This window comes from Macaca thibetana, chromosome 2, assembly GCF_024542745.1.
Source record: "Macaca thibetana thibetana isolate TM-01 chromosome 2, ASM2454274v1, whole genome shotgun sequence".
NCBI lineage: Eukaryota > Metazoa > Chordata > Mammalia > Primates > Cercopithecidae > Macaca > Macaca thibetana.
Genome location: NC_065579.1, coordinates 104,216,955 through 104,241,034, shown reverse-complemented (window position 1 = coordinate 104,241,034; position 24,080 = coordinate 104,216,955). Strand labels below are relative to the sequence as shown.

The window sequence follows — 24,080 nt, the reverse complement described above, 5'->3', positions numbered from 1 at the left end:
GCTTAGGCCTTCCCATGAAGGGCTGTGTGCCTCAGTTCTCCTACCTCAGCCAGTGCAATCCTCCAAATGGTCCCCAAGAGTGAGCTGAGGGTCTGGGAGAAGGCCCAGTTGACCCTCTAAGGCAGTGGGCCTGTCATAATAAGAGGTAATGCTACTGCGTGCACTGGGCTCTCCTTAGTCACCCTAGTCCCTGGTATGGCATAGGCAGACCTGCATGGGGCACCATGGACATCCAGGAGGCTCCGTAGTGAAAGCCGAGCCCCATTTACTCTACCACAGGACCTAGGGCACAGTGCAGAAAGCTTCCACTTTGCTGCTGGGGGATCTTCTAGTTCTGGCCCCAGGGAGCACAAGGCCTAGGAAGTACTTATTGAAGAAAACTGTCCTCTGAATGTGGTCTTCAGACTGTCAGAGAGAATTACCCACATGCAGTTTCTGAGAGTTGGGCCAGTATTTTCTGCCACTAAAATCAAGCCATGTTGAAGAATAAGCCTGTGTGGGTGGCATGGGCCCAGGGTACACTGGAACAGTTGTATTTATTGTCCCAGAAAATGGCAGCACAGCCCCTGCCCTTGGCCCCACTGTGGCTCACATTGGAATGGACATGGCAGCAGGCTACCAGCCCAGATTCCAAAGCCTCTGGGGAGCAGCTATAGGTTTGGTGGGTGCTGTTCACCCTGCCACACATGCCCTGGTTCTCTTTTATGCCTGTTTTCTGCTTTTGTTCCTCTTCTGCTCCTAGTAAGAACATCAAACCACTGCCTCTGGGGCCTGGGTGATGCCAGGCTAGCTGTCCCTGACTGTTACTGGCATTCTGGTCAATAGTGAGCCCCTAAGTGCCTCTTTTGCTTGCCCTGACTCTTGTAGGTTTCTGTTTCTCTGTAGTTCAGCATATATTCTGGGGAGACCATAGTTGGACCATAGTTGGATACAGACCTAGGACTGTAGGCACCTAGGAGCGTGAGGTATACCTGCTTGGAGATCACAGGTGGGACGACAGGCAAATAAGGAAGGTGTTCCTAGTGAAGGAGCCAGCATGTGCCAAGGGACGGACATGGTAAGAACCCTGTATGGGCCGGACATGGTGGCTCACACCTGTAATCCCAACACTTTGGGAGGCCAAGGTGGGTGTATCACTTGAAGTCAGGAATTTGAGACCAGCCTGGCCAACATGGTGAAGCCCTGTCTCTACTAAAAATACAAAAATTAGCTGAGTGTGGTGGCGTGCACCTGTAGTCCCAGCTACTCAGGAGGCTGAGGCAGGAGAATTGCTTGAACCCAGAAGGCGGAGGTTGTAGTGAGCCGAGATTGCGCCACTGCACTCTAGCCTGGGCGACAGAGAGAGACTCCGTCTCAAAAAAAAAAAAAAAAAAAAAAGGAACCTAATATAACTTGTTTGCAGTGAAGCTGGAGGAGTCCATAAGGGCTGGGGTTCTCAAACTCCAGGTAACCTGCAGTGTGATGTGGTCATATTACAGTTGGAGAGACTACCTTGCTACTGCTAAGGTGATCTTGGGATTAGAGAAAGAGGCTAGACCTAGTCCTCTAGAACAGTGTTCAGAGGGGACTGAGAGCTCAAGGAGGGAAAAGTGGCTAGCATTCCTTCAAGCCGTCAGGTGCTAAGGGCAGTCGAGCAGGTTCTTAGCCAGCTATGGGCCAGGCCTCGTGAGTTTACCTTGGGGGTGCCCTTGTACTTGGCACTTAAGAGCCCCATTAGCTGACTTCCCCCACACACCTTGACTGCTCCCTCCTACAGAGGCGGCAGATGGCGAGACAGGGAAGGGGTGCTCCTGTGTACCCGTGCTGTTGAGAACCAAGGCTGCCTTAGAGGGGACCTCAGCCTGGGGACAGCCATTAGCGTGGCCACACGGTGGCAGCAGAGAACTAACGAATGGTTGCTGCAACCCCACCCCCAAAAAGGGGTGGGTGGGGTGATTTAAGAGGTCTTGTGAAGTCTCCTCCCAACCCCCAGAGATCCTTCTGAAAGTCTGGAGGTGGGATTTGGGTCACCAGAACCCCTGTCTGGGCGCCAGGCTGAGAATGTTTCATTTTAGTTTTGCCCTGCCTATCTTTAGATGTGTTGACTGTGGAATGCAGGAACCATGCCACGGTTTTCTCAGGGTGTTTATTCATTTCCTGGCCAATTCTGCTTTGGAAAAGGAGTGTCTTTTGTGTCACCTCAGGGCACAGTATCAACCCTGCACTGGGTGTGGCTGCCCCCAGTTCTATTTCCTCTTTCAGTCTTCAGGTACTCATGGAGCTCCAGGCTGGAAGGAGGGGGAAGTCCTGCACTGGGGATGGAGGCAGAGTGAAGTATCCAGAGTAAACTGTGCTGGGGTGGGTGTAGCACTGGGTCTGTGGAACCCAGGAGAGGGGCCTGGCAAAGTCTGGATCAAAAAGGCTTCCTGGAGGAGGTGCCATTTAGGTGGCAAAAGGAGGAAAGGGAAAGAGTGCTCCTGGAAGGAGGAACAGCACTTACAAAGGTTAGGTTAGGAAGGGGATGCAGGCGCAGAAGTATGGACTGAAAAGAGAGTGAGGAGATATAGATACCCAAGCCAGGCTAAATCCTGTTGGACCGAGGGTTCCTCTCTCCCCTAGAATCCTTATCCTCTACAGCCTTGGGGCCCATAGTTCACAGCCCAAAGCCACCCTGTGGACCTTCCCCTTCTTCCAGGGTCCAGGCCCACCTAGCTGAGGGGGCTGTCAGGCTAAGGTTGTCCCCCAGGGGCCTCAGTCTAGTGTTGGTAGGACCAGTTACCAAAGGGCAGCTGCTGAGATCCAGGTGTGGGACTAGGCTCCCCCACCCCCACTCCTCATAAATAGAAGAGAGAACTCTGGGAAATCACCTAATCGGAACTACATTTTCTTTTTCTTTTTTTTTTTTTTTTTTGGAGATGGAGTCTCGCTCTGTCGCCCAGGCTGGAGTGCAGTGGCACAATCTCAGCTCACTGCAACCTCCACCCCCCAAGTTCAAGCAATTCATTCTCCCTGCTCAACCTCCTGAGTAGCTGGGATTACAGGTGCCCACCACCACACCCGGCTAATTTTTGTTTTTAGACCATCTTGTTTCACCATATTGGCCAGACTGGTCTTGAACTCCTTACCTCAAGTGGTACACCTGCCTCGGCCCCCCAAAGTGCTGGGATTACAGGCGTGAGCCACCACGCCCGGTCATACATTTTATTTTTAAATTTTTAGCAGTTTTTTTGTTTTGTTGACTTTTGTTATGTTGCCCAGGCTGGTCTTGAACTGCTAGCCTCAAGCAATCCTCCTGCCTTGGCCTCTCAAAGAAGTGCTAGGATTACAGGCATGAGCCACAGTGCCCAGCCCAGAACTACATTCTCACATTCTCATTGCAGAGAATAAGATCCAGCAAGGCCTACAGAGCAGGTTGGAAGTGTCCTGAGAGCCAAAGTTCATGATTCCTCCATATCAGGGGTGCACTGGGCAGAGCCAGGAAGGGGGAGTCCCCAAGGCCCATATTGTGGATTGTAACCCCATTATACAGCTTCTATATACTGAGGCTGCAGAGGAGGTACCAGAATTAGGGTTGGGCCTCCACTTATGTGACTCTCTGACTCTGAGGTCCAGTCAGCAAGGCCAGATCCCATCCTAAGACCCTTAGGGCCCTAGGAGAGCAGGGCATAACACACCTTCCTCTGAGACCATCTTGTTGCTGATAGCTCAGGAGAAGCACATGGAAGAATGGTCCCCACCAGGCGCGGTGGCTCACGCCTATAATCCCAGCAGTTTGGGAGGCCGAGGGGGGCAGATCACCTGAGGTCAGGAATTTGAGACCAGCCTGGCCAACATGGTGAAACCCGTCTCTACTAAAAATACAAAATTAGCCAGGTGTTGTGATGCACGCCTGTAATCCCAGCTATTCAGGAGGTTGAAGCAGGAGAATCGCTTGAACCTGGGAGGCGGAGCTTGCAGTGAGCCGAGATCGCGCCATTGCACTCCAGCCTAGGTCACAGAGCAAAAAAAAAAAAAAAAAAAGGACAGTCCTTTCCCACAAAGGGTGGCGCCCCATAACATCTCTTGTTAAGTGCCCCACATCTCCCCTCTGGTCTTCCACACAATCCTGGTCTCTGTTCCCCACATGGCGGGCCCCCAGGAAGCCTCTGGGCACTAGCCTCTGAGGGTGTTGCTACTAAGTGCAAACTAGTTCCACCACAAGCAAAGAGCCCAGTGTCCTGCCCCCTCTCGCTGCGAACCAGTCGGTAGTGGGGGGATGGGATGGGACGGTTCAGAGCGGCTCACCTCTCTCCAGGCCGCACCATGCGCATCCACCCACAGGCCGCTGAGAAAAAGGCGCCAAGACGCCAAGAGAAGGTACAGGAGCCAGGTTTCCAAGGGCCGGAAGAGTCGGATGGGTGGAGGGCCTGGGGTAGGCCACGCCTCCCTCGCGGCCCCGCCCCCACGGCCCGACCCCGCCCGCCCAGCCCGGCGCCCTCTGGTCGGCTGAGCGCTAAGCGCCAGTGTGCAGCGGCTGCTGGGGCGGCAGGTGAGGCGGCTGGGGCGTTGCTGTCCGTGCGTCCGCGGGCGTCAGGTGCCCAGACCCGAGGGCCGGGAAGGGATTTGGGTTTCACAGGAACCTGGGACGTGGGTCCGCTATCTTGGGGCTGTCGGGACCGCCGCTTAAAGTTGGCCCAGTCCAGACCTCGAGTCGGGCCCCCAACCAGGCCCGGGCCCGGGCCCGGGCCCAGGCCCAGGCCCGTAGGGATCCCCTAGGGTCCCAGCTCGCCTCGATGGAGCTCCTCCCTCCGCTGCCTCAGTCCTTCTTACTGCTGCTGCTGTTGCCTGCCAAGCCCGCGGCGGCCAAGGAATGGCAGTGCCCGCGCACCCCCTACGCGGCCTCTCGAGACTTTAACGTGAAGTACATGGTGCCCAGCTTCTCCGCCGGAGGCCTGGTGCAGACCATGGTGACCTACCAGGGCGACAAAAATGAGAGTGCTGTGTTTGTAGCCATACGCAATCGCCTGCACGTGCTTGGGCCTGACCTGAAGTCTGTCCAGAGCCTGGCCACGGGCCCTGCTGGGGACCCTGGCTGCCAGACGTGTGCAGCCTGTGGCCCAGGCCCCCACGGCCCTTCCGGTGACACAGACACAAAGGTGCTGGTGCTGGAGCCCGCGCTGCCTGCCCTGGTCAGTTGTGGCTCCAGCCTGCAGGGCCGCTGCTTCCTGCATGACCTAGATCCCCAAGGGACAGCCGTGCATCTGGCAGCGCCAGCCTGCCTCTTCTCAGCCCACCATAACCGGCCCGATGACTGCCCCGACTGTGTGGCCAGCCCATTGGGCACCCGTGTGACTGTGGTTGAGCAAGGCCAGGCCTCCTATTTCTACGTGGCATCCTCACTGGACGCAGCCGTGGCTGCCAGCTTCAGCCCACGCTCAGTGTCTATCAGGCGTCTCAAGGCCGACGCCTCGGGATTTGCACCGGGCTTTGTGGCGTTGTCAGTACTGCCCAAGCATCTTGTCTCCTACAGTATTGAATACGTGCACAGCTTCCATACGGGAGCCTTTGTCTACTTCCTGACTGTACAGCCGGCCAGCGTGACTGATGCTCCTGGTGCCCTGCACACACGCCTGGCACGACTTAGCGCCACTGAGCCAGAGTTGGGTGACTATCGGGAGCTGGTCCTCGACTGCAGATTTGCTCCGAAACGCAGGCGCCGGGGGGCCCCAGAGGGCGGACAGCCCTACCCTGTGCTGCGGGTGGCCCACTCTGCTCCAGTGGGTGCTCAACTTGCCACTGAGCTGAGCATTGCTGAGGGCCAGGAAGTGCTATTTGGGGTCTTTGTGGCTGGCAAGGATAGTGGCCCTGGCGTGGGCCCCAACTCTGTCGTCTGTGCCTTCCCCATTGACCTGCTGGACACATTAATTGATGAAGGTGTGGAGCGCTGTTGTGAATCCCCAGTCCATCCAGGCCTCCGGCGAGGCCTGGACTTCTTCCAGTCACCCAGTTTTTGCCCCAACCCGGTGAGCTGAAAGAAGGGGCCCTTACTTGTGAGCTGCATGCACGTGGCTGAACACAGGCTGCTTCCCTTCCATCACTGAGGGGATCTGGGAGGGGGAGGGCAGGTGGAAAGAAGCATTCTCTCTCACCCAGTTCCTAAGTGCTGGGGTGGTGTGAGAAAGCAGCCAGACAAAGGCTACACTGGAGGCTCGGCTCCCAGCCAGGCTGGCCCTTGTGACTACCTCATTTTGCCCTTTCTCCTATCTGCCCATCATGGCCTCTGGTTTTTTAGTTTCCCTGGCTATGTGAGGATGGGGTTACATAACCGTGTCTCTGTTAGCATAGCTCCTGAATGCTGGGTAGAATGATGGGCATTCCCTCCTACTTGTCCACCATCCATATCCTCAGGGACACACGCAAAAAAATAGCGCCCCCCCTCGCCCACCACCACCACCACCACCACACACAAATACACAGGGAGATGCTCACAGATTCACAGACTCACAGCTGCTTGCCAACAGTTTCACTTTCCCTTGTTTTGCTCTGCTTTCCAAAGAGGGTGGGACAAGAGTTGTCAGAGAATCTCCCCTTCCTCCACACCCACCCCCATCCTTCTGCCAGCCACCACGTTCCAGGGAGCCTCCTGGGCCTTGGAAGTTGGCAGCTTGTTAGGGAGCCTGCATGTCCTGGGCTTCACTAACCTGTTTGACATGATTGGGGGTGATTGGGGGGAGTACCCAGCACTCATGGGATGGCAGCTTGGTTCTAGAAGGTTCCGGGAGCCTCACTCTAGTCTTGTGCAAGCTACTATAAACATCTGGGGAAGGCCTAGGAAGGGCTGGTTGGAATTGGTCCATCCCAGACTTTTTTTTTTTTTTTTTTAAACCATATTTGGAGCCCTGCCCCAGGCAGGAAGTCTCAAAGCCCGTGCTGAACTGGGGGCTCCTTCCAACAGACTCTATCTAGGCTCTCTCCAGCCATCGTGTAGGCAACAGCAATAAGATTGGACCAAGGAATGGGACCCACAGCTACTGCTCTCATATTCTCTAGCCATCATCCTGTGGCCCTGGGCCTGCTGTGACATTCTCGACAGACTCCTTTCCACTCCTATTGATGCCTCGGAGATGGGAGGAGAACTTACACCCAATGTGAGCTTGGGGGTCTTTAGCCTCCCTCCCTCTGCTGAGTACATCTGGGTTGAGAGGCTTTAGGGTTGGGGACTCCTTCTCTGGGCCTGGGCAGGCCTGCCTGGCCCCTTCTTCTTCCCAGTGGGGAGTCAGAACCTCTCCCCAGCTTGGCTAGTGGTCAGTGGGTCAGAAGACACCCAGCACGGCTGGGCAGTGCCAGGCTCCAGGAGGACTAATCTTGGTCCCTGCCCACAGGCTGGCCAGGCCCCCAGGAGGTGTGTGAATCACCCTGTACAGTGTTTGCCTAGCAAATGTGGGCATGCAGCCACTGGGGCAGCACCCACATAGTGGTTGGCCTCAGGAGGCCTGAGGGACTCAGAGCTGGTGCCTGTCCTCCATAGGACATTGGACACTTATGTGTTTTCAGGAGCCTGGAGCCCCTACCTAAGCCTGGGAACCTAGAGCTAAGGTCCTGGGGCCTAGAGACAAGCAGGCTAGGGTGTGGGCCTGGCTAAGGTAGGGCTCTATTCCCCGTCAGAGCCCCACCTGTCCCTGAGTCATGCTGGAAACACCTGGCAGGCTTCCAGCTCGGGCCAAGCCAAGCTGATTTCCTGCCTCAAGTGAGGACAAAATCCCAGTCCCCCCCACCCAAGCTGTAGGCGCAGGGTGTATGGGGTTTCAAGGCTCAGCTCCACATCTACTTTTGCCTCCAGGGCTGCTAATCAGTGCTGAGATCTCAGGACTGGGTTAAGTCTCTGTGGTCTGATGGAGACTTCAGAGGCTCCTGCTTCAAGGAGTGCCCTCAGGGCTGGTGAGGGAGAGTCCTGAGCACCTAGGGCTGGCTACTGAGCCCCGTCTGCACCTCACACTCAGCTCCAACACCGTGAGTTCATACCCTGGTGTCCTGGTTTCCCAGAGCTTCCACAGTCTGCCCTGGGGCATGACTGCAGCCCCCAAAACACCCCCTTGCTAAGAGCAGGGGAGAGGTTAGTACCCCTTAGCTTCCAGAACTTAGTTCTGGCACCCAGGCTGTAGGGGTTTGGTTTATCCCTTTTGTACCCTAAAGGGGGGTATAGGAAGCAGCCAAGGGTACAGGAAGACCTTTGGAGTCTAGGGAGAAGGACCATGTTCCCAACCTTGTGCTGGCCAATTAATGCAAGTGGGGAAACCGAAGCCCAGAGGAGACAGGGTTTGCTGAAGTGCACACAGAGAAGCAGAGAAGAGCCAGCAGGGGGCAGGAGAAGACTCTTGTGGAGCTGAGACTTCCAACTTGGTTCCCCTCTTGAGCATTTATGATGCCTTGGACAAGAGACCAAACCTCTTGAGCCTGTTTCCTCATCTGTAAGATGTATGGGGTGGGCCAGCCACAGTGGCTCATGCCTGTAATTCCAGCACTCTGGGAAGCCAAAGTGGGCAGATCACAAGGTCAGGAGTTCGAGACCAGCCTGGCCAACATCGTGAAACCCCATCTCTACTAAAAATACAAAAAATTAGCCAGGGGTGGTGGGGAGCACCTGTAATCCCAGCTACTCCGGAGGCTGAGGCAGGAGAATCACTTGAACCCGGGAGGTGGAGGTTGCAGTGAGCCAAGATCATGCCACTGCACTCCAGCCCCGGCAACAATGTGAGACACTGTCTCAAAAAAAAAAAAAAAAAGAGATATACGGGGTGGTTGTGAGGATGGAATGGGGGTAACTCACCATCAGGATGGACATGGCAAGGTGGGGCAGGGAGAATGGGGAGCGGGCCTTCCAGCCTGGACCTTCTGCCTGCCCTTGCTACACTGAGAGCCCTGTGGGGGCAATGCGAGATGGTAACCGGCAGGCCCAGGGCCTTCTCCAGTCAGGCCAGGTGAGGGGTGAGAGTGTTGGGCTGCTGTGGCCACTGACAAAGGCCCCAAAGGGTCGGGGCACAGGGCTGAACCCTGACTCGTTCCCTTACCTGACTTTTCCCAGCCTGGCTTGGAGGCCCCCAGCCCCAACACCAGCTGCCGCCACTTCCCTTTGCTGGTCAGTAGCAGCTTCTCACGTGTGGACCTATTCAACGGGCTGTTGGGAACAGTAGAGGTCACTGCACTGTATGTGACACGCCTTGACAACGTCACAGTGGCACACATGGGCACAGCGGATGGGCGTATCCTGCAGGTGGGTCCTCATCCCCACAGCCCCCTGGCCCTGGGTCTTTGTCTCCATCCCCATTTTGCTCACATCTAACCTGTCCTAGGTGGAGCTGGCCAGGTCACTCAACTACTTGCTGTATGTGTCCAACTTCTCACTGGGTGACAGTGGGCAGCCCGTGCAGCGGGATGTCAGTCGCCTTGGGGACCACCTATTCTTCGCCTCTGGGGACCAGGTGAGGCGGGCAGGGGCAGGGCCTGGGGCCAGGGTTGTGGGATCACAGACTGTCCATCCAATCCAGGGAGGCATTGATATGCAGGCCTTACCACCCTAGCCTACAGTGTACCAGGAGGGTCTATAGGGCCCAATCTCCCCCTCCAGGTGCCCCTAGTCACCTGTCTTCTACCCCCAGGTTTTTCAGGTGCCTATCCAAGGCCCTGGCTGCCGCCACTTCCTCACCTGTGGGCGTTGCCTAAGGGCACAGCGTTTCATGGGCTGTGGCTGGTGTGGGAACATGTGTGGCCGGCAGAAGGAGTGTCCTGGCTCCTGGCAACAGGACCACTGTCCGCCTAAGCTTACTGAGGTATGGCTTCCCTGGCAGGGCACAGGTAAGAGTGGGACAGGCTGGGCCTGGGGTGGTGGTCAGCAAGTCTTGATCACAATCTTTCTCAGGTCTGGGAGTGTCCTTCATATCTACAAGGAGGGCATTCTTGTCAGAGGGGATGACACATGCAAAGACTTGGAGGCAGGAAAGTGCTTGAATGAGGACTAGCAAGTGACTCCAAATGGCTGGAGCATGGGGCAGGCAAGGGGTATGGCAGGAGACTTTGGGGAAGCAGGTGGGGCTGAGAGAGCCCAACCCCACATGAGGACTCAGGCTGTTTTCCCCATTTCAGTTCCACCCCCACAGTGGACCTTTAAGGGGCAGTACAAGGCTGACCCTGTGTGGCTCCAACTTCTACCTGCACCCTTCTGGTCTGGTGCCTGAGGGAACCCATCAGATCACGGTGGGCCAAAGTCCCTGCCGGCCACTGCCCAAGGACAGCTCAAAACTCAGGTACAATCTGGTCCCTCCCCTCCCTTTCCCTGAAGGGAGCAACCAAGCAGCCCCTTCCCCATGAGACCCTGTTCTCTGCTTATCAGAGGCAAGGGGAGATGGGGGCAGCTGCAGTGGTTCTGACTATTTTGTGTCTCGGGAGATGTCTCTGTCCCTTTTTGAGTTTTCATGCGCCCTTCCTGTCTGTTCACTCATGGACCAGCCAAGGTTAATCTCTGCCCTGCCGGAACCTTCCTTCCCTGGAGGGAGGCATGGGTGGAGAAACGCCATTCTCTGGCTCAGAGGAGCCCTGTGGCTTGTGGCAGACATGCAGCTAGGCCTGTATAATTCCTGGCTGACCTCAGGGGTTCCCCCTGGTGCCCCAGACCAGTGCCCCGGAAAGACTTTGTAGAGGAGTTTGAGTGTGAACTGGAGCCCTTGGGCACCCAAGCAGTGGGGCCTACCAACGTCAGCCTCACCGTGACTAACATGCCACCGGGCAAGCACTTCCGGGTAGACGGCACCTCCATGCTGAGAGGCTTCTTTTTCATGGTGAGGTCACCTTGCCCTGTCTGTGCCCTTGGCCAGTGCGTGGTACGGGAAGGGAGGGGCTTGGAGTGGAAGACCTATTCCACCTAAGCCACCTCTATATCCTTTTAGGAGCCAGTGCTGATAGCAGTGCAACCCCTCTTTGGCCCACGGGCAGGAGGCACCTGTCTCACTCTTGAAGGCCAGAGTCTGTCTGTAGGCACCAGCCGGGCTGTGCTGGTCAATGGGACTGAGTGTCTGCTAGCACGGTAAGTACCACCAGGCAGGCATGGGAGGCCACAGGGTTCTATCCAGGTGGAGACCTGGACTCTGTCAGGATGGAGGGAAGAGTGCTCGTTACATGGTCAGTGTGGTGTGGAGAGCAGGTCCAGGAAGAAAAGACTACTGCCCTCTTCAGCCCAGAGGCAAGAGAGCCCATCACAGAGTCCAGTGGCTCCAGCCAAGGCTGTGGGGAACTTGTTCCCTCCTTACCCTCTTGGAATGTCTTCCTGGGACCACCTTATCTTCAGACAGACCATGGAGTGGGGCAGGTGGGAGAGATAACAGACAAACTGGGAGAGGGCAACAGGCCCCTGGAGGAAGTGGGCCCGGCCATTACAAAGGGGGTAACCCTGAGCCCAATCTCTTGTTCCTGCAGGGTCAGTGAGGGGCAGCTTTTATGTGCCACACCCCCTGGGGCCATGGTGGCCAGTGTCCCCCTTAGCCTGCAGGTGGGGGGTGCCCAGGTACCTGGTTCCTGGACCTTCCACTACAGAGAAGACCCTGTCGTGCTAAGCATCAGCCCCAACTGTGGCTACAGGTAAGCGCCACCTCTTTGCCCACTCTGGCCTCTGGGGAATGAGAGAGCCAGCCTTGGAGAACACCCAAAGCCTACCACCCTGCCCTCTTCCACAGCAACTCCCACATCACCATCTGTGGCCAGCATCTAACTTCAGCATGGCACTTAGTGCTGTCATTCCATGACGGGCTTAGGGCAGTGGAGAGCAGGGTGAGTGAGTGCTGGCCAGGAGGGAGGAAGGCTGGATGAGTTCCCTGAGCTGCAGCCCAACCTTGTGCTGGGCTGAGGAGAGGAGCAATCACAGGTGGGGTTCCTGGCTAATCACCTATTTGTCCCAGCAGTGTGAGAGGCAGCTTCCAGAGCAGCAGTTGTGCCGCCTGCCTGAATATGTGGTCCAAGACCCCCAGGGATGGGTGGCAGGAAATCTGAGTGCCTGGGGGGATGGAGCTGCTGGCTTTACACTGCCTGGCTTTCGCTTCCTAACCCCACCCCATCCACCCAGTGCCAACCTAATTCCACTGAAGCCTGAGGAGCATGCCATTAAGTTTGAGGTAAGTGTAAGGGATAGGGGCAGGGACAGTTGGGGATCTGAAAGTAGGGGCCAGCCTACTGGCTGGTCCTCATGACCCTCTCTGCAGTATATTGGGCTGGGTGCTGTGACTGACTGCGTGGGTGTCAACGTGACCGTGGGTGGTGAGAGCTGCCAGCACGAGTTCCGGGGGGACATGGTTGTCTGCCCCCTGCCCCCATCCCTGCAGCTTGGCAAGGATGGTGCCCCACTGCAGGTAGGCAGCCCAGCTGGACCTCCCTGGGAAACACGGGCAGAGGGCCTGCAGGCTGGGCCTGAGTTGCCACCTGCTCCCAGGTCTGCGTGGATGGTGAATGTCGCATCCTGGGTAGAGTGGTGTGGCCAGGGCCAGATGGGGTCCCACAGAGCACGCTCCTTGGTATCCTGCTGCCTTTGCTGCTGCTTGTGGCCGCATTGGCCACTGCACTGGTCTTCAGCTACTGGTGGCAGAGGAAGCAGCTAGGTGAGTTCTCTGCGCCTACCTTTATTCAGCCCCTACCCCCAATCAATGGCATCTTCAAGTCCCTACATCCTCTCTCTGCCCAGGACTTAGGGATCTAAGTCCTCCCCAGAGGGGTTGGCCCCTGGGAGCTTGGAAAGCCAGGCCACCAGGGATTCTCTTTCCACAGTTCTTCCTCCCAACCTGGATGACCTGGCATCCCTGGACCAGACTGCTGGAGCCACACCCCTGCCTATTCTCTACTCGGGCTCTGACTACAGAAGTGGCCTTGGTAAGATAGTGGAGGCACGAGAAGCTAAAGCCACCCCCTGTCCCTACAAGCTCCTCACTCCCTCTCCCCACAGCACGCCCTGCCACTGATGGTCTAGATTCCACTTGTGTCCATGGAGCATCCTTCTCCAATAGTGAAGATGAATCCTGTGTTCCACTGCTGCGGAAAGAGTCCATCCAGCTAAGGGACCTGGACTCTGCGCTGTTGGCTGAGGTCAAGGATGTGCTGATTCCCCATGAGCGGGTGGTCACCCACAGTGACCGAGTCATTGGCAAAGGTGTGGGGGCCAGGTGGGGCTGGGGGCAGAGATGGAGTCTCAAGATGACATAGGCTAGACCAGGCACGGTGGCTCATGCCTGTAATCCCAGCACTCTGGGAGGCCAAGGCCGGCAGATCACGAGGTCAGGAGATCGAGACCGTCCTGGCTAACACGGTGAAACCCAGTCTCTACTAAAAATACAAAAAAAAGGCCGGGCGCGGTGGCTCAAGCCTGTAATCCCAGCACTTTGGGAGGCCGAGACGGGCAGATCACGAGGTCAGGAGATCGAGACCATCCTGGCTAACACAATGAAACCCCGTCTCCACTAAAAATACAAAAAAATTAGCCGGGCGTGGTGGCGGCGCCTGTAGTCCCAGCTACTCGGGAGGCTGAGGCAGGAGAATGGCGGGAACCCGGGAGGCGGAGCTTGCAGTGAGCCGAGATCGCGCCACTGCACTCCAGCCTGGGCGACAGAGCGAGACTCCGCCTCAAAAAAAAAAAAAAAAAGACATAGGCTAAAGGGACAGTTGGACCAGATTCTGCTCTAACCTTCTCACCAACCTGTGTGACCTTGGTTATACCACTTAACCTCTCTGAGCCTCCATTTGCTCATCTGTAAAATGGATGAGAAAAGTTCTGTCTTCAGTGGGTTCTGGTGTGGATCAATCAGGCACAGGAGGATTATAGCCTCTGCCATCATGTGGCTGCTGTTTATTTTTGGTTTTATTTATGGTTTTGTTTTTGAGACAGGGTCTCACTCTGTTACGCAGGCTGGAGTGCAATGACACAATCATGGCTCACTGCAGCCTCGACCTCCCCAGGCTCAGGTGATCCTCCTCCCTCAGTCTCCTGAGTAGCTGGGACTACAAGCATGCACCACCATGCCTGGCTAATTTTTTGTTTGTCTTTTGTAGAGATGGGCCTCAAATCGCATTGTCCAGGCTGGCCGCGAACTCCTGGACTCAAGCAATCTGCCTGCCTAAACTTCCCAAAGTGCTGGGATTACAGGCATGAGCCACCAAACCCAGCCTGTTTTATTATATTTATTTTATTTTAGTTTTATTTTTATTCTATTTTATTATTATTATTATTATGAGACAGAATTTCACTCTTATTGCCCAGGCTGGAGTGCAATGGCATGATCTCGGCTCACTGCAACCTCCACCTCCTAGGTTCAAGCAATTCTCCTGTCTCAGCATCCTGAGTAGCTGAGATTACAGGTACCTGCCACAACACCTGGCTAATTTTTGGTATTTTTGGTAGAGACAGGATTTCACCATGTTGGCCAGGCTGGTCTCGAACTCCTGACCTCAGGTGATCTGCCCGCCTCAGCCTCCCAAAGTGCTGGGATTACAGGCATGAGCCACCACCCCAGACTATTTTATTTTCCTTTTTCTTTTTTTTTTTTTGAGACGGAGTCTTGCTCTTTTGCCCACACTGGAGTGCAGTGGCGCTATCTCGGCTCGCTGCAAGCTCTGCCTCCCAGGTTCACGCCATTCTTCTGCCTCAACCTCCTGAGTACCTGGGACTACAGATGCATGCCAGCACACCCAGCTAATTTTTTTTTTTTTTTTTTTTTTGTACTTTTGTATTTTTGGTAGAGACGAGGTTTCACCATGTTGGCCAGGTTGGTCTCGAACTCCTAACCTCAAGTGATCCGCCCACCTCGACCTCCCAAAGTGCTGGGATTATAGGCGTGAGCCACCGCACTTGGCCTATTTATTTATTTATTTTTGAGACAGAGCCTCGCCTGTCATCCAGGCCGGAGTGCAGTGGTGTGATCTGGGCTCATTGCAACCTCTGCCTCCCAGATTCAAGTGATTCTCCTGCCTCAGCCTCCTGAGTAGCTGGGATTACAGACATGAGCCACCATGCCCATCTAATTTTTGTATTTTTAGTAGAGATGGAGTTTCATCATGTTGGCCAGGCTGGTCTCAAACTCCCAACCTCAGGTAATCCACCTGCCTTGGCCTCCTGAAGCGCTGGGATTACAGGCGTGAGCCATCGCACCCGGCCCTGCTTTATTTTTTTTTAGTTTTTAGTTATTATTATTTTGAGACAGTCTCGCTCTGTTGCCCAGGCTGGAGTGCAGTGGTGCGATCTCGACTCACTGCAACTTCTTCCTCCTAGATTCAAGCGTTTCTCCTGCCTCCGCCTCCTGAGTAGCTGGGATTACAGGGGCCTGCCACTGCCACCACACCTGTCTAACTTTTGTAGTTTTACTAGAGACAGGGTTTCACCATGTTGGCCAGACTGGTCTTGAACCCCTGACCTCAGCTGATCCTCCCACCCCAGTCTCCCAAAGTGTTAAGATTATAGGCATAAGCCTTTTTAAAAAAAATTTTTTTTTTAAAGACAGCATCTCACTGTGTTACCCAGGCTGGCTTTGGACTCCTGGGCTTACGCGATTCTCCTGCCTCAGCCTCCTGAGTAACTGGGATTATAGGCGCACTGCGCTTTGCTTCTGCTGCTTTTTTTGGGGGGGGGTGACGGAGTCTCACCCTGTCTCTCAGTCTGGAGTGCAGTGACACGATCTTGGCTCACTGCAACCTCCGCCTCCCGGGTTCAAGCTGTTCTCCTGCCTCAGGCTCCCAAGCAGCTGGGACTAGAGATGGGGTTTCACCATATTGGCCAGGCTGGTCTCAAACTCCTGACCTCGTGATCCACCCACCTTGGCCTCCCAAAGTACTGGGATTATAGGCATGAGCCACCACGCCCAGCCCTGCTGCTTTTTTAAAATGTCAGATTGGGCCAGGTATGGTGGCTTACACCTGTAATCCCAACCCTCACCTTTGGGAGGCCAAGGTGGGTGAATCACAAAGTCAGGAGTTTGAGACCAGTCTGGCCAACATGGTGACACCCAGTCTGTACTAAAAATACAAAAAATTAGCTGGGCTTAGTGGTGGGTGCCTGTAATCCCAGCTACTCAGGAGGCTGAGGCAGGAGAATCACTTGAACCTAGGAGGCAGAGGTTGCAATGAGTTGAGATCGCACCACTGCACTCCAGTCTGGGCAACAGAGTAAGACTCGATCTAAAAAATAAATAAATAAAAATTAAAAATAAAATGTGAGATTGGCCAGTTTAGTGCTCTGAGGTCTGGTTGCCAATGAGAATGTGTGGTGTGAACCTTGGGCCCTGGAGCCCCTCTCATCGACTCATTTTCTACTTCCCACCAGGCCACTTTGGAGTTGTCTGCCATGGAGAATACATAGACCAGGCCCAGAATCAAATCCAATGTGCCATCAAGTCACTAAGTCGTGAGTGGAGCAGAAGATGGGAGGGCAGAGGGAGGGGCCTCAGGCTGGGAGGATTCTTTTTCTCTGTGTTCCCACCTTACTGACTGACCCTGAGCAGGAGACCTTTATTTCCCATTTCCCCATGTGAGCCTTGTAAAGGGATGCCCTGCCCTGTGCCTGACTTGCACTGCTCTGTAGGCATCACAGAGATGCAGCAGGTGGAGGCCTTCCTTCGAGAGGGGCTGCTCATGCGTGGCCTGAACCACCCGAATGTGCTGGCTCTCATTGGTATCATGTTGCCACCCGAGGGCCTGCCCCATGTGCTGCTGCCCTATATGTGCCACGGTGACCTGCTCCAGTTCATCCGCTCACCTCAGCGGGTCAGTGCTCAGCTGGCTCTGGGTTGGGGGCTGGGCAGCAGCTGGAGAAGGAGCTGCTGTCCCCTTGCCCACCAACCCACCTGTGCCCCCAGAACCCCACCGTGAAGGACCTCATCAGCTTTGGCCTGCAGGTAGCCCATGGCATGGAGTACCTCGCAGAGCAGAAGTTTGTGCACAGGGACCTGGCTGCGCGAAACTGCATGTGAGAGTCCAGAGTAGCTGGGGTGAAGCAAAGGCACAGGGCATGAGGGTGTGCGGTGCTTAAGGCCGCCTCAGGGAAGGGCCCACTCCAGCCTTGTCCTCCTCTCTCTGCACCTTACTTTTTTTGTCTGCCCAGTACAGACTTGGACTGGACACTGTGGCTTTGAAATTCTGTGGGCGGGTACCGTGGCTCACATCTGTAATCCCAGCACTTTGGGAGGCCGAGGCGGGTGGATCACGAGGTCAGGAGATCGAGACCATCCTGGCTAACATGGTGAAACCCTGTCTCTACTAAAAATACAAAAAAATTAGCCGGGTGCGGTGGCGGGCGCCTGTAGTCCCAGCTACTCGGGAGGCTGAGGCAGAAGAATGGCATGAACCCGGGAGGAAGAGCTTGCAGTGAGCAGAGATCGCGCCATTGCACTCCAGTCTGGGAGACAGAGCGAGACTCCATCTCAAAAAAAAAAAAAAAAGAAATTCTGTAAGGGCCTAGAACAGGTGGGTTCAGGGCCTGGTAAGGGCCAGTCCTAAGTGTAATCCTCTCCCTACCCCCAAGGCTGGACGAGTCATTCACTGTCAAAGTGGCTGACTTTGGTTTGGCCCGTGACATCCTGGACAAGGAATACTATAGTGTTCGACAGCATCGCCACGCTCGCCTACCTGTGAAGTGGATGGCACTGGAGAGCCTGCAGACCTATAGATTTACCACCAAGTCTGATGTGGTGAGGCCCCATCTGCCCTATAGTCCACATGGCTTTGGCACCCGAGAACACTGGGCCTCACCCATTCAGCTCTGGATAATCTGAGCCCAGGGAGTCCCCGGGGTAGATGACTCCCAAAGCCCTTCTGCCCACCTCTTGGGCAGATGTAAGATGGAATCTGACACCTGCCAGGGCAAGAGGAGGCTGGGAACTCACTGGCTCCTCACAGATAATCCAGGTCCTGCCCAGCCCCAACTCTGGGCAGGATGAGGTGGTGGGAGGAGACAGAGGAAAGACACTGGTGACGTATTGAGGAATGAGCTCTCAGTGGAGGGTGGGGTCTTCCATTTCCAGCTGAAGGACTCTGGGAGATAGAAGCCCTGGGGGACCCACCTGCCCCCAAATTTGGAGTGAGTTGAGTCCCCTTACCTCCCCCTTTCCACAGTGGTCATTTGGTGTGCTGCTGTGGGAACTGTTGACACGGGGTGCCCCACCATACCCCCACATCGACCCTTTTGACCTCACCCACTTCCTGGCCCAGGGTCGGCGCCTGCCCCAGCCTGAGTATTGCCCCAATTCTCTGTAAGTATGTGGAGGTGGTAGTGGGGAGGGAACTGGGCCCCAGAGACATGGAAGAGGCAGGAGACAGAGCTCCTGCCTGGCTTCCTGACTGAACTTCTGGTTGACTCGGAAAGGGAGTCTCGCTGGGCCTCAGTTTCCTCATCTGTGAACTGGTCCCACCCACATGCAGGATGGGACACTGGGAGGACCTCACAGTTGCCATGGTAACAGCATTCTGAGCTCAGAGTTGGGGTTGAGGCCAGTGGTTTGATTTTCCCAGCACTCCTCCTCCCCGCCTCCCACTAATGGGGTCTGCTTTCCACCTTTTCCTCTCATTTAATCTCGAGGAAAGATTCCAACCCCCACAGCAACCCCCTCTGGATCTCCAGATCAGGTTTTTTCACTGGATGTGGTTTCAGATTCCCCATTCCTGGAGGGATGGCGGCAGCTGCGTTGTCCTCAGTGCCTACGGGGTGGGTTCGGTTCTGAGGTTCAGCTTCATATGTAGCAGGTGTGCCTGAGCAGTGTCCAGGTCTGCTGGGTTAGAACAGAGAGAACCAGGACATAGGTAAAAGTAGTTGACGCCTCCTGTCTCAGGCTGTGCTCCAGAAAGGATGCGAGTAGCCTTCCTCACAGTCCTACCTGCTTTGGGTTTGCTCTTATTATTCATTTCTTTAATTCACTGCCTACCCGTATCTAGATTGGGCTCCTGGAAATAGACTCAGCTGGAGATTTATGTATGGGGATTTACTGAGAGGTTGGGGGCAAGGGAAGAAGGACTGGGACAGAGAAATGTCACAGAAACTGCAGCCCATCCCACAGGGACTGCTTGAACTGGGATGACCCACCAGAGTTTTCTGAAATTGAGACCAACAGGCCAGGTCTTTGTACCAGGCATTAATCAGTTACTAGTCACAGGCTGTCCCTGGTGAGAGGATGTGAGCTTGGCAGAGGCAGTTCTCTTCTGCCTAGGGCAATTCTTAGAGAGAGCCTCAGTCAAGAATCATCAGCAGGCAACACACCCAGCCACTGGGAGAGGAAAGGGGGATGTGGGTGGTACACCATAGGGTCCACTTCAGCAGTCCAGCCCTTCTCCTCTCTGGGCCTCAATTTCCTCATCTGTAAAGTGGAGACAATAGTACCACCCTCCGAGAGCCTGAGAATTATATGAGATATTGTGTGTAAGGTACTTAGAGTATTATTTCAGGCAGGAATGACATCCCCAAGATAATGGGGCATGCACTAGGACCCAGCAGGTAAACCTGGGGATCCTCTGCTTCAGGACCAGCATGCCACTAGTGCTGCCCCACATGCTCTTGCTTCAGGATTTTTTCTTTTTTTTTGAGACGGAGTCTTGCTCTGTTGCCCAGGCTGGAGTGCAGTGGCACAATGTTGGCTCACTACAGCCTCTGCCTCCCATGTTCAAGTGATTCTCCTGCCTCAGCCTCCCGAGTAGCTGGGACTACAGGCGTGTGCCACCATGCCCAGCTAATTTTTGTATTTTTAGTAGAGATGAGGTTTCACTATGTTGGCCAGGCTGGTCTCGAACTCCTGACCTTGTGATCTGCCCACCTCAGCCTCCCAAAGTGCTGGGATTACAGGCATGAGCCACTGTGCCCGACCGCTTCAGGATTTTTAATTCCTGCCTTGCTGGACCCAGGCTTCCTTCCTGGAAGAACTGTGATGATGACCATGGTACCTTGTGAGCTGGGCCTTGTGCTTAGCACTTCACAGGCATCAGCCTATGTGCCTACTGCTCTGTGATCAGAGGACGACCCAGAGGCACAGAGAAGTTAAGGAACTTGCCCAAGATCACATAGCCCAGGGCACAGGGCACAGGAGTCCAAGCTCTTAATACCTGAGGTAGTTGGACCTCTGCCGGGGTGGGGAGGCAGGACTGGAACAGCAATCATAGGGATGAGAAGAGCTGCCCCTGATTGGGCAGTGCTAGGTACTAGGTCCTGTCACCTATCCTCATCCCTGTGTGACCTGCCAGAGGTTTAACAGCAAGTGGGTGGCCCAGAATCCTTGGGTGGAAGTTGCCTTAACCTGACATGCCTTTCCCCCAATAGGTACCAAGTGATGCAGCAATGCTGGGAGGCGGACCCAGCAGCACGACCCACCTTCGGAGTACTAGTGGGGGAAGTGGAGCAGATAGTGTCTGCACTGCTTGGGGACCATTATGTGCAGCTGCCAGCAACCTACATGAACCTGGGCCCCAGCACCTCACATGAGTTGAATGTGCATCCAGAACAGCAGCAGTCCTCACCCATGCCAGGGAGTGCACACCGGCCCCGGCCACTCTCAGAGCCTCCTCGGCCCACTTGACTTAGTCCTTGGGCTGGACCTGCTTAGCTGCCTTGAGCTAACCCCAAGCTGCCTCTGAGCCATGCCAGGCCAGAGGGCAGTAGCCCTCTACCTTGTTCCTGCCCTTTAATCTTCAGAGGCAATAGGTAAATGGGGCCCATTAGGTCCCTCACTCCACAGAGTGAGCCAGTGAGGGCAGTCCTTCTGCAACATGTATTTATGGAGTGCCTGCTGTGGACCCTGTCTTCTGGGAACAGTGGACTCAGCAGTGACCACACCAACACTGACCCTTGAACCAATAAAGGAACAAATGACTATTAAAACACAAATTGTGGCAAATAGTGTGAAAGAATGACAGGAGGCTGCTATAAATAGCTGAATAGAGAGGCAAGGGAAACCTCCCAGGAGGTGACATTTTGCTGAGGCCCTATCACTGGGGAAAAACCACCAGAAGCAGTGTTGAGGAAAGAGAGTTTTTGGCAGAGAGTCACACGTGCAAAGGCCCTGAGGCTGGAAAGGATATGGATCAGCAAGAAGGCTCTAGAGAACGGGGAGGGTGAGCAAGGCCCAGATCCAGGTCATAGGGCCCTGGGGACTGTTAGATGGAACCAAGGAAGTAGGCTGAGTACCCAAGCATGCAGTGACTAGGATGGTTTCTTCCATGAGTCAGGCTGCTTGCTCCCCTTTCCCCAGCCCTAGCACTTCTCCAGGGCTCCCTGCTCGATCTGCAGTGCCCACCGTCACACCAGCTGGGATGGAATGGGGCCTGCCATCGGGGCATAGAGGCTTGGGTCCCTGCAACACTGCAGCATTGATTGTACTTGTAGCCTTAAGAGAGAGGAGCCAGCAGCAAGGCCTCAGCTCCACACTTTCAAGGAGCCAACTTCAAAGTGCCAACTGCCCAGGCTATTTGTACTTGTAAAGGCCACTGCACAACAGTTCGTAGAGGGGCATGCTCCTCTGAGAGGGAGACCTCCCCCTCCTCCTCTTCCTCCCTACACTGACTGCTAAGGGGGTAGCTGAGGCGCCAGGGTTCCTGTCCCAGGACCTGGATCACAGTGTTCCTTCTCCCTCAGGAACCCCATAGCCTCCATCCCTTCAGTTAGGAGACTCCAGCTGACTGTAAGAGGGTAGACTTCCTTCCCTCGGAGCCCACAGCTCTGTGCCCTGTCACACATGGAACCCTGGGTTTGGAGCAAGAGCTCCCTGCTAATCCGAGTGGGAGTCTCCTTGGGACCAGAGCTGCCCAGCTTTCTCCATCCAGCTGCTGCTCACTCTGCCACCTCAGGCCAGAGAGAAGTCCAGACCTGGGGACCCTAAGGACTCTGAGGACAGGTGGGTAAGGCTTAAAAGGAGATTCTTGCTTGAGTGCAGGGATCCAAAGATCAGGAACCTGTATGCTGAAGGGGGACAGAGACAGACTGTCTGTCTGTTTACTGCCGTACCTTGGGTGACTCTCAGTGCCTCAGCAGGCACTGAGGAGGTTGTAGCCTCACATGCTTAGCCACTGACCCTTTGTCTCTCTGGGTGTGCAGAAGACAGTTGTGCACACTGTCTCCTGAGGCTGAGAGGGAGGTAAGTGGAGTATCCTGGAGCCCATCCCCACCCCAGTTGGAAAGGACTGCCTTCATCCCTCCAACTTGTAGTTCTCCCCTTTAACCCCATCCTGGGGTTCTAAGGGTCACCCAAACCTCTTAAGCCCAGGAGTTCCTTCCCCATTGAGCTTCTACAGCTCATGGACCACTGGCTTATCTGTTCACGTGAGGGGCTCAGAGAGAAAGGGAGTCTCTGGACAAGAAGGGAGCTTAGCATGGGAAAGGCTCCCAGAGAAGAGAGATAGGAGAGAAAGAGGGTGTCAAGTGCAGCCAGAATGTAGGGCTTTGGGCCTGCTTCTGGGCCAAGGGCCTCCAGGGCCAGAATTCTCCAGGGAGGGGACCCAGTTAGGCACTTGGGGCCCTGGATTGTGGCACAGCTGCCCCCACTCTCAATTTCTGCAGCCCCTAAGCTCTGAGCTCCATTCTCAGAGCCACCTGATAGTCCCAACCCCATCTGGGGTGTCAGGAGCTGGGACTATTTTAGGGCTTCAAATCAGTGACTGGGCTACCAGGGAGAACAGGGTAGGGAGGGTTAGTTCTAGGTCCCTGGATGGGCTGGGGGACCATGTGGCTTCCAGGGCTTATGAAGGCTGGGCTGCCTCTCCTCTAGGGGAGGCCTGGGCAGTAGCTCAGCTACAGTGGGTGGCCAGTGCAAGGGGAGGGTTGCTAGTGGCCATGGGAGGCCTGGGCCTGCCACCAGGGTGGAATGGTGTGGACGGAGGTTTCTCCTAGGGCTTTGGGAGACCAGCCTTCCCACCAAGAGCTGTGAAGAGTAGGTACCTCTCTGTCCCATCTCCCTCCATCTCAACCCAGTAGGGCTAGGGGCAAGCAGATGCTAATAAAGGCTGAGGCAGGCCAAGGTGGGAGCTGGCACTGAGGAGGCAGCAGATGCCTTCCTGACTGCCCATTGGTGTCACTGTCCTCTGGAGCCTGGAGGTCATGCATGGGGCAGAGTGACCTGCTTTGATGGGGTACCATGAATCTGGCCTAAGATTCTCCTTGTGTCTCGGCCTCAGCCCCAGCCTTTCAGGGAATATTCTGAGGGACCCAAAGGCTCTCTGGGAGTCTATATCACTCTAGGTTGCTAGAAAGAAATACCTAAGACTAGGTAATTTATGAGGTTTACTTGGCTCACAGTTCTGCAGGCTATACAGGAAGCATTGTGTCAGCATCTGCTTCTGTGTAGTCCTCAGGAAGCTTACAATCATGGCGGAAGGCAAAGCAGGAACAGACACTTCACATAGTGGCAGGAGGAGGAAGAGAGAGAGAAAGACAGAGAGTAGCAGGGAGGTGCCACATACTTTTAAATGACAGATCTCAAAATAACTCACTGTTATGAAGACAGCACCAAGCCATGAAGCATCCACCTCCATCACCCAAACACCTCCCATCAGGCCCCGCCTCCAGCACTGGGGATTGCAATTCAACATGAGATTGGGGTGAGGACAAATATCCAAACTATATTAGGGTCATACCCGTGGGCTCCAGATATAGCCCCATTCCAAACCCAGTCTCATTGTTGCTCTATGGGAGCTCAGGGACCAGGCCTGTGGTGGTTCCTATTTTGAGCTCAGGTGGTAGGAGCTGAGGGAAGTTGCTTATTCCTTGGTAAGGCTCAGCATGTGCCAAAGCAGAGGGACCAGTGAGTACCAGAGACTCCCAATGCCAGGGGCATCTTCACCTTCTCACCTCTCCACTCTCTTTCAGGTTGGTTTAACCACCTGCATACTCTTTTTTTTTTTTTTAAACAGAGTCTCACTCTGTCACCCAGGCTGGAGTGCAGTGGCATGAACTTGGCTCACTGCAACCTCTGCCTCCTGGCTTCAAATAATTCTCCTGCCTCAGCCTCCTGAGTAGCTGGGATTACAGGCGTGCACCACCATCCCCAGCTAATTTTTTTTAGTTTTAGTAGAGATGGGGTTTCATCATGTCGGCCAGGCTGGTCTCAAATACTTGGCCTCAGGTGATCCACCCA

The 24,080-nt window shown here is 55.0% G+C and overlaps 1 protein-coding gene and 1 long non-coding RNA gene across 10 annotated transcripts; one reads left to right on the top strand and one right to left on the bottom strand.

Moving 5' to 3' along the window:
- Window positions 1–1,387: 1,387 nt before the first annotated feature.
- On the bottom strand, window positions 1,388–9,128 carry LOC126948776 (uncharacterized). Its single transcript, XR_007723522.1, has 3 exons — window positions 9,027–9,128; window positions 4,264–4,930; window positions 1,388–2,291 (listed from the first exon to the last, which is right to left on the bottom strand). It is a non-coding gene; the product is annotated as an uncharacterized LOC126948776 (long non-coding RNA).
- Window positions 4,752–20,839, top strand: MST1R (macrophage stimulating 1 receptor). 9 transcript variants are annotated; one of them, XM_050780675.1, is made up of 20 exons: window positions 4,752–5,981; window positions 9,041–9,229; window positions 9,309–9,437; window positions 9,615–9,785; window positions 10,099–10,259; window positions 10,625–10,790; window positions 10,899–11,035; window positions 11,425–11,586; window positions 11,682–11,775; window positions 11,907–12,116; window positions 12,204–12,350; window positions 12,431–12,596; window positions 12,763–12,864; window positions 12,938–13,141; window positions 16,301–16,381; window positions 16,559–16,740; window positions 16,833–16,942; window positions 17,498–17,663; window positions 18,088–18,224; window positions 20,276–20,839. In XM_050780675.1, exons 1-20 carry the CDS (start codon window positions 4,752–4,754, stop codon window positions 20,529–20,531), a joined length of 4,200 nt encoding a protein of 1,399 aa, XP_050636632.1. In that variant the 3' UTR covers window positions 20,532–20,839. The 9 variants fall into 9 exon arrangements, with proteins under 9 accessions (XP_050636632.1, XP_050636631.1, XP_050636630.1 ...); XM_050780674.1 differs by having other exon boundaries at window positions 11,904–12,116; XM_050780673.1 differs by having other exon boundaries at window positions 10,604–10,790.
- The last annotated feature ends 3,241 nt before the right edge of the window (window positions 20,840–24,080 follow it).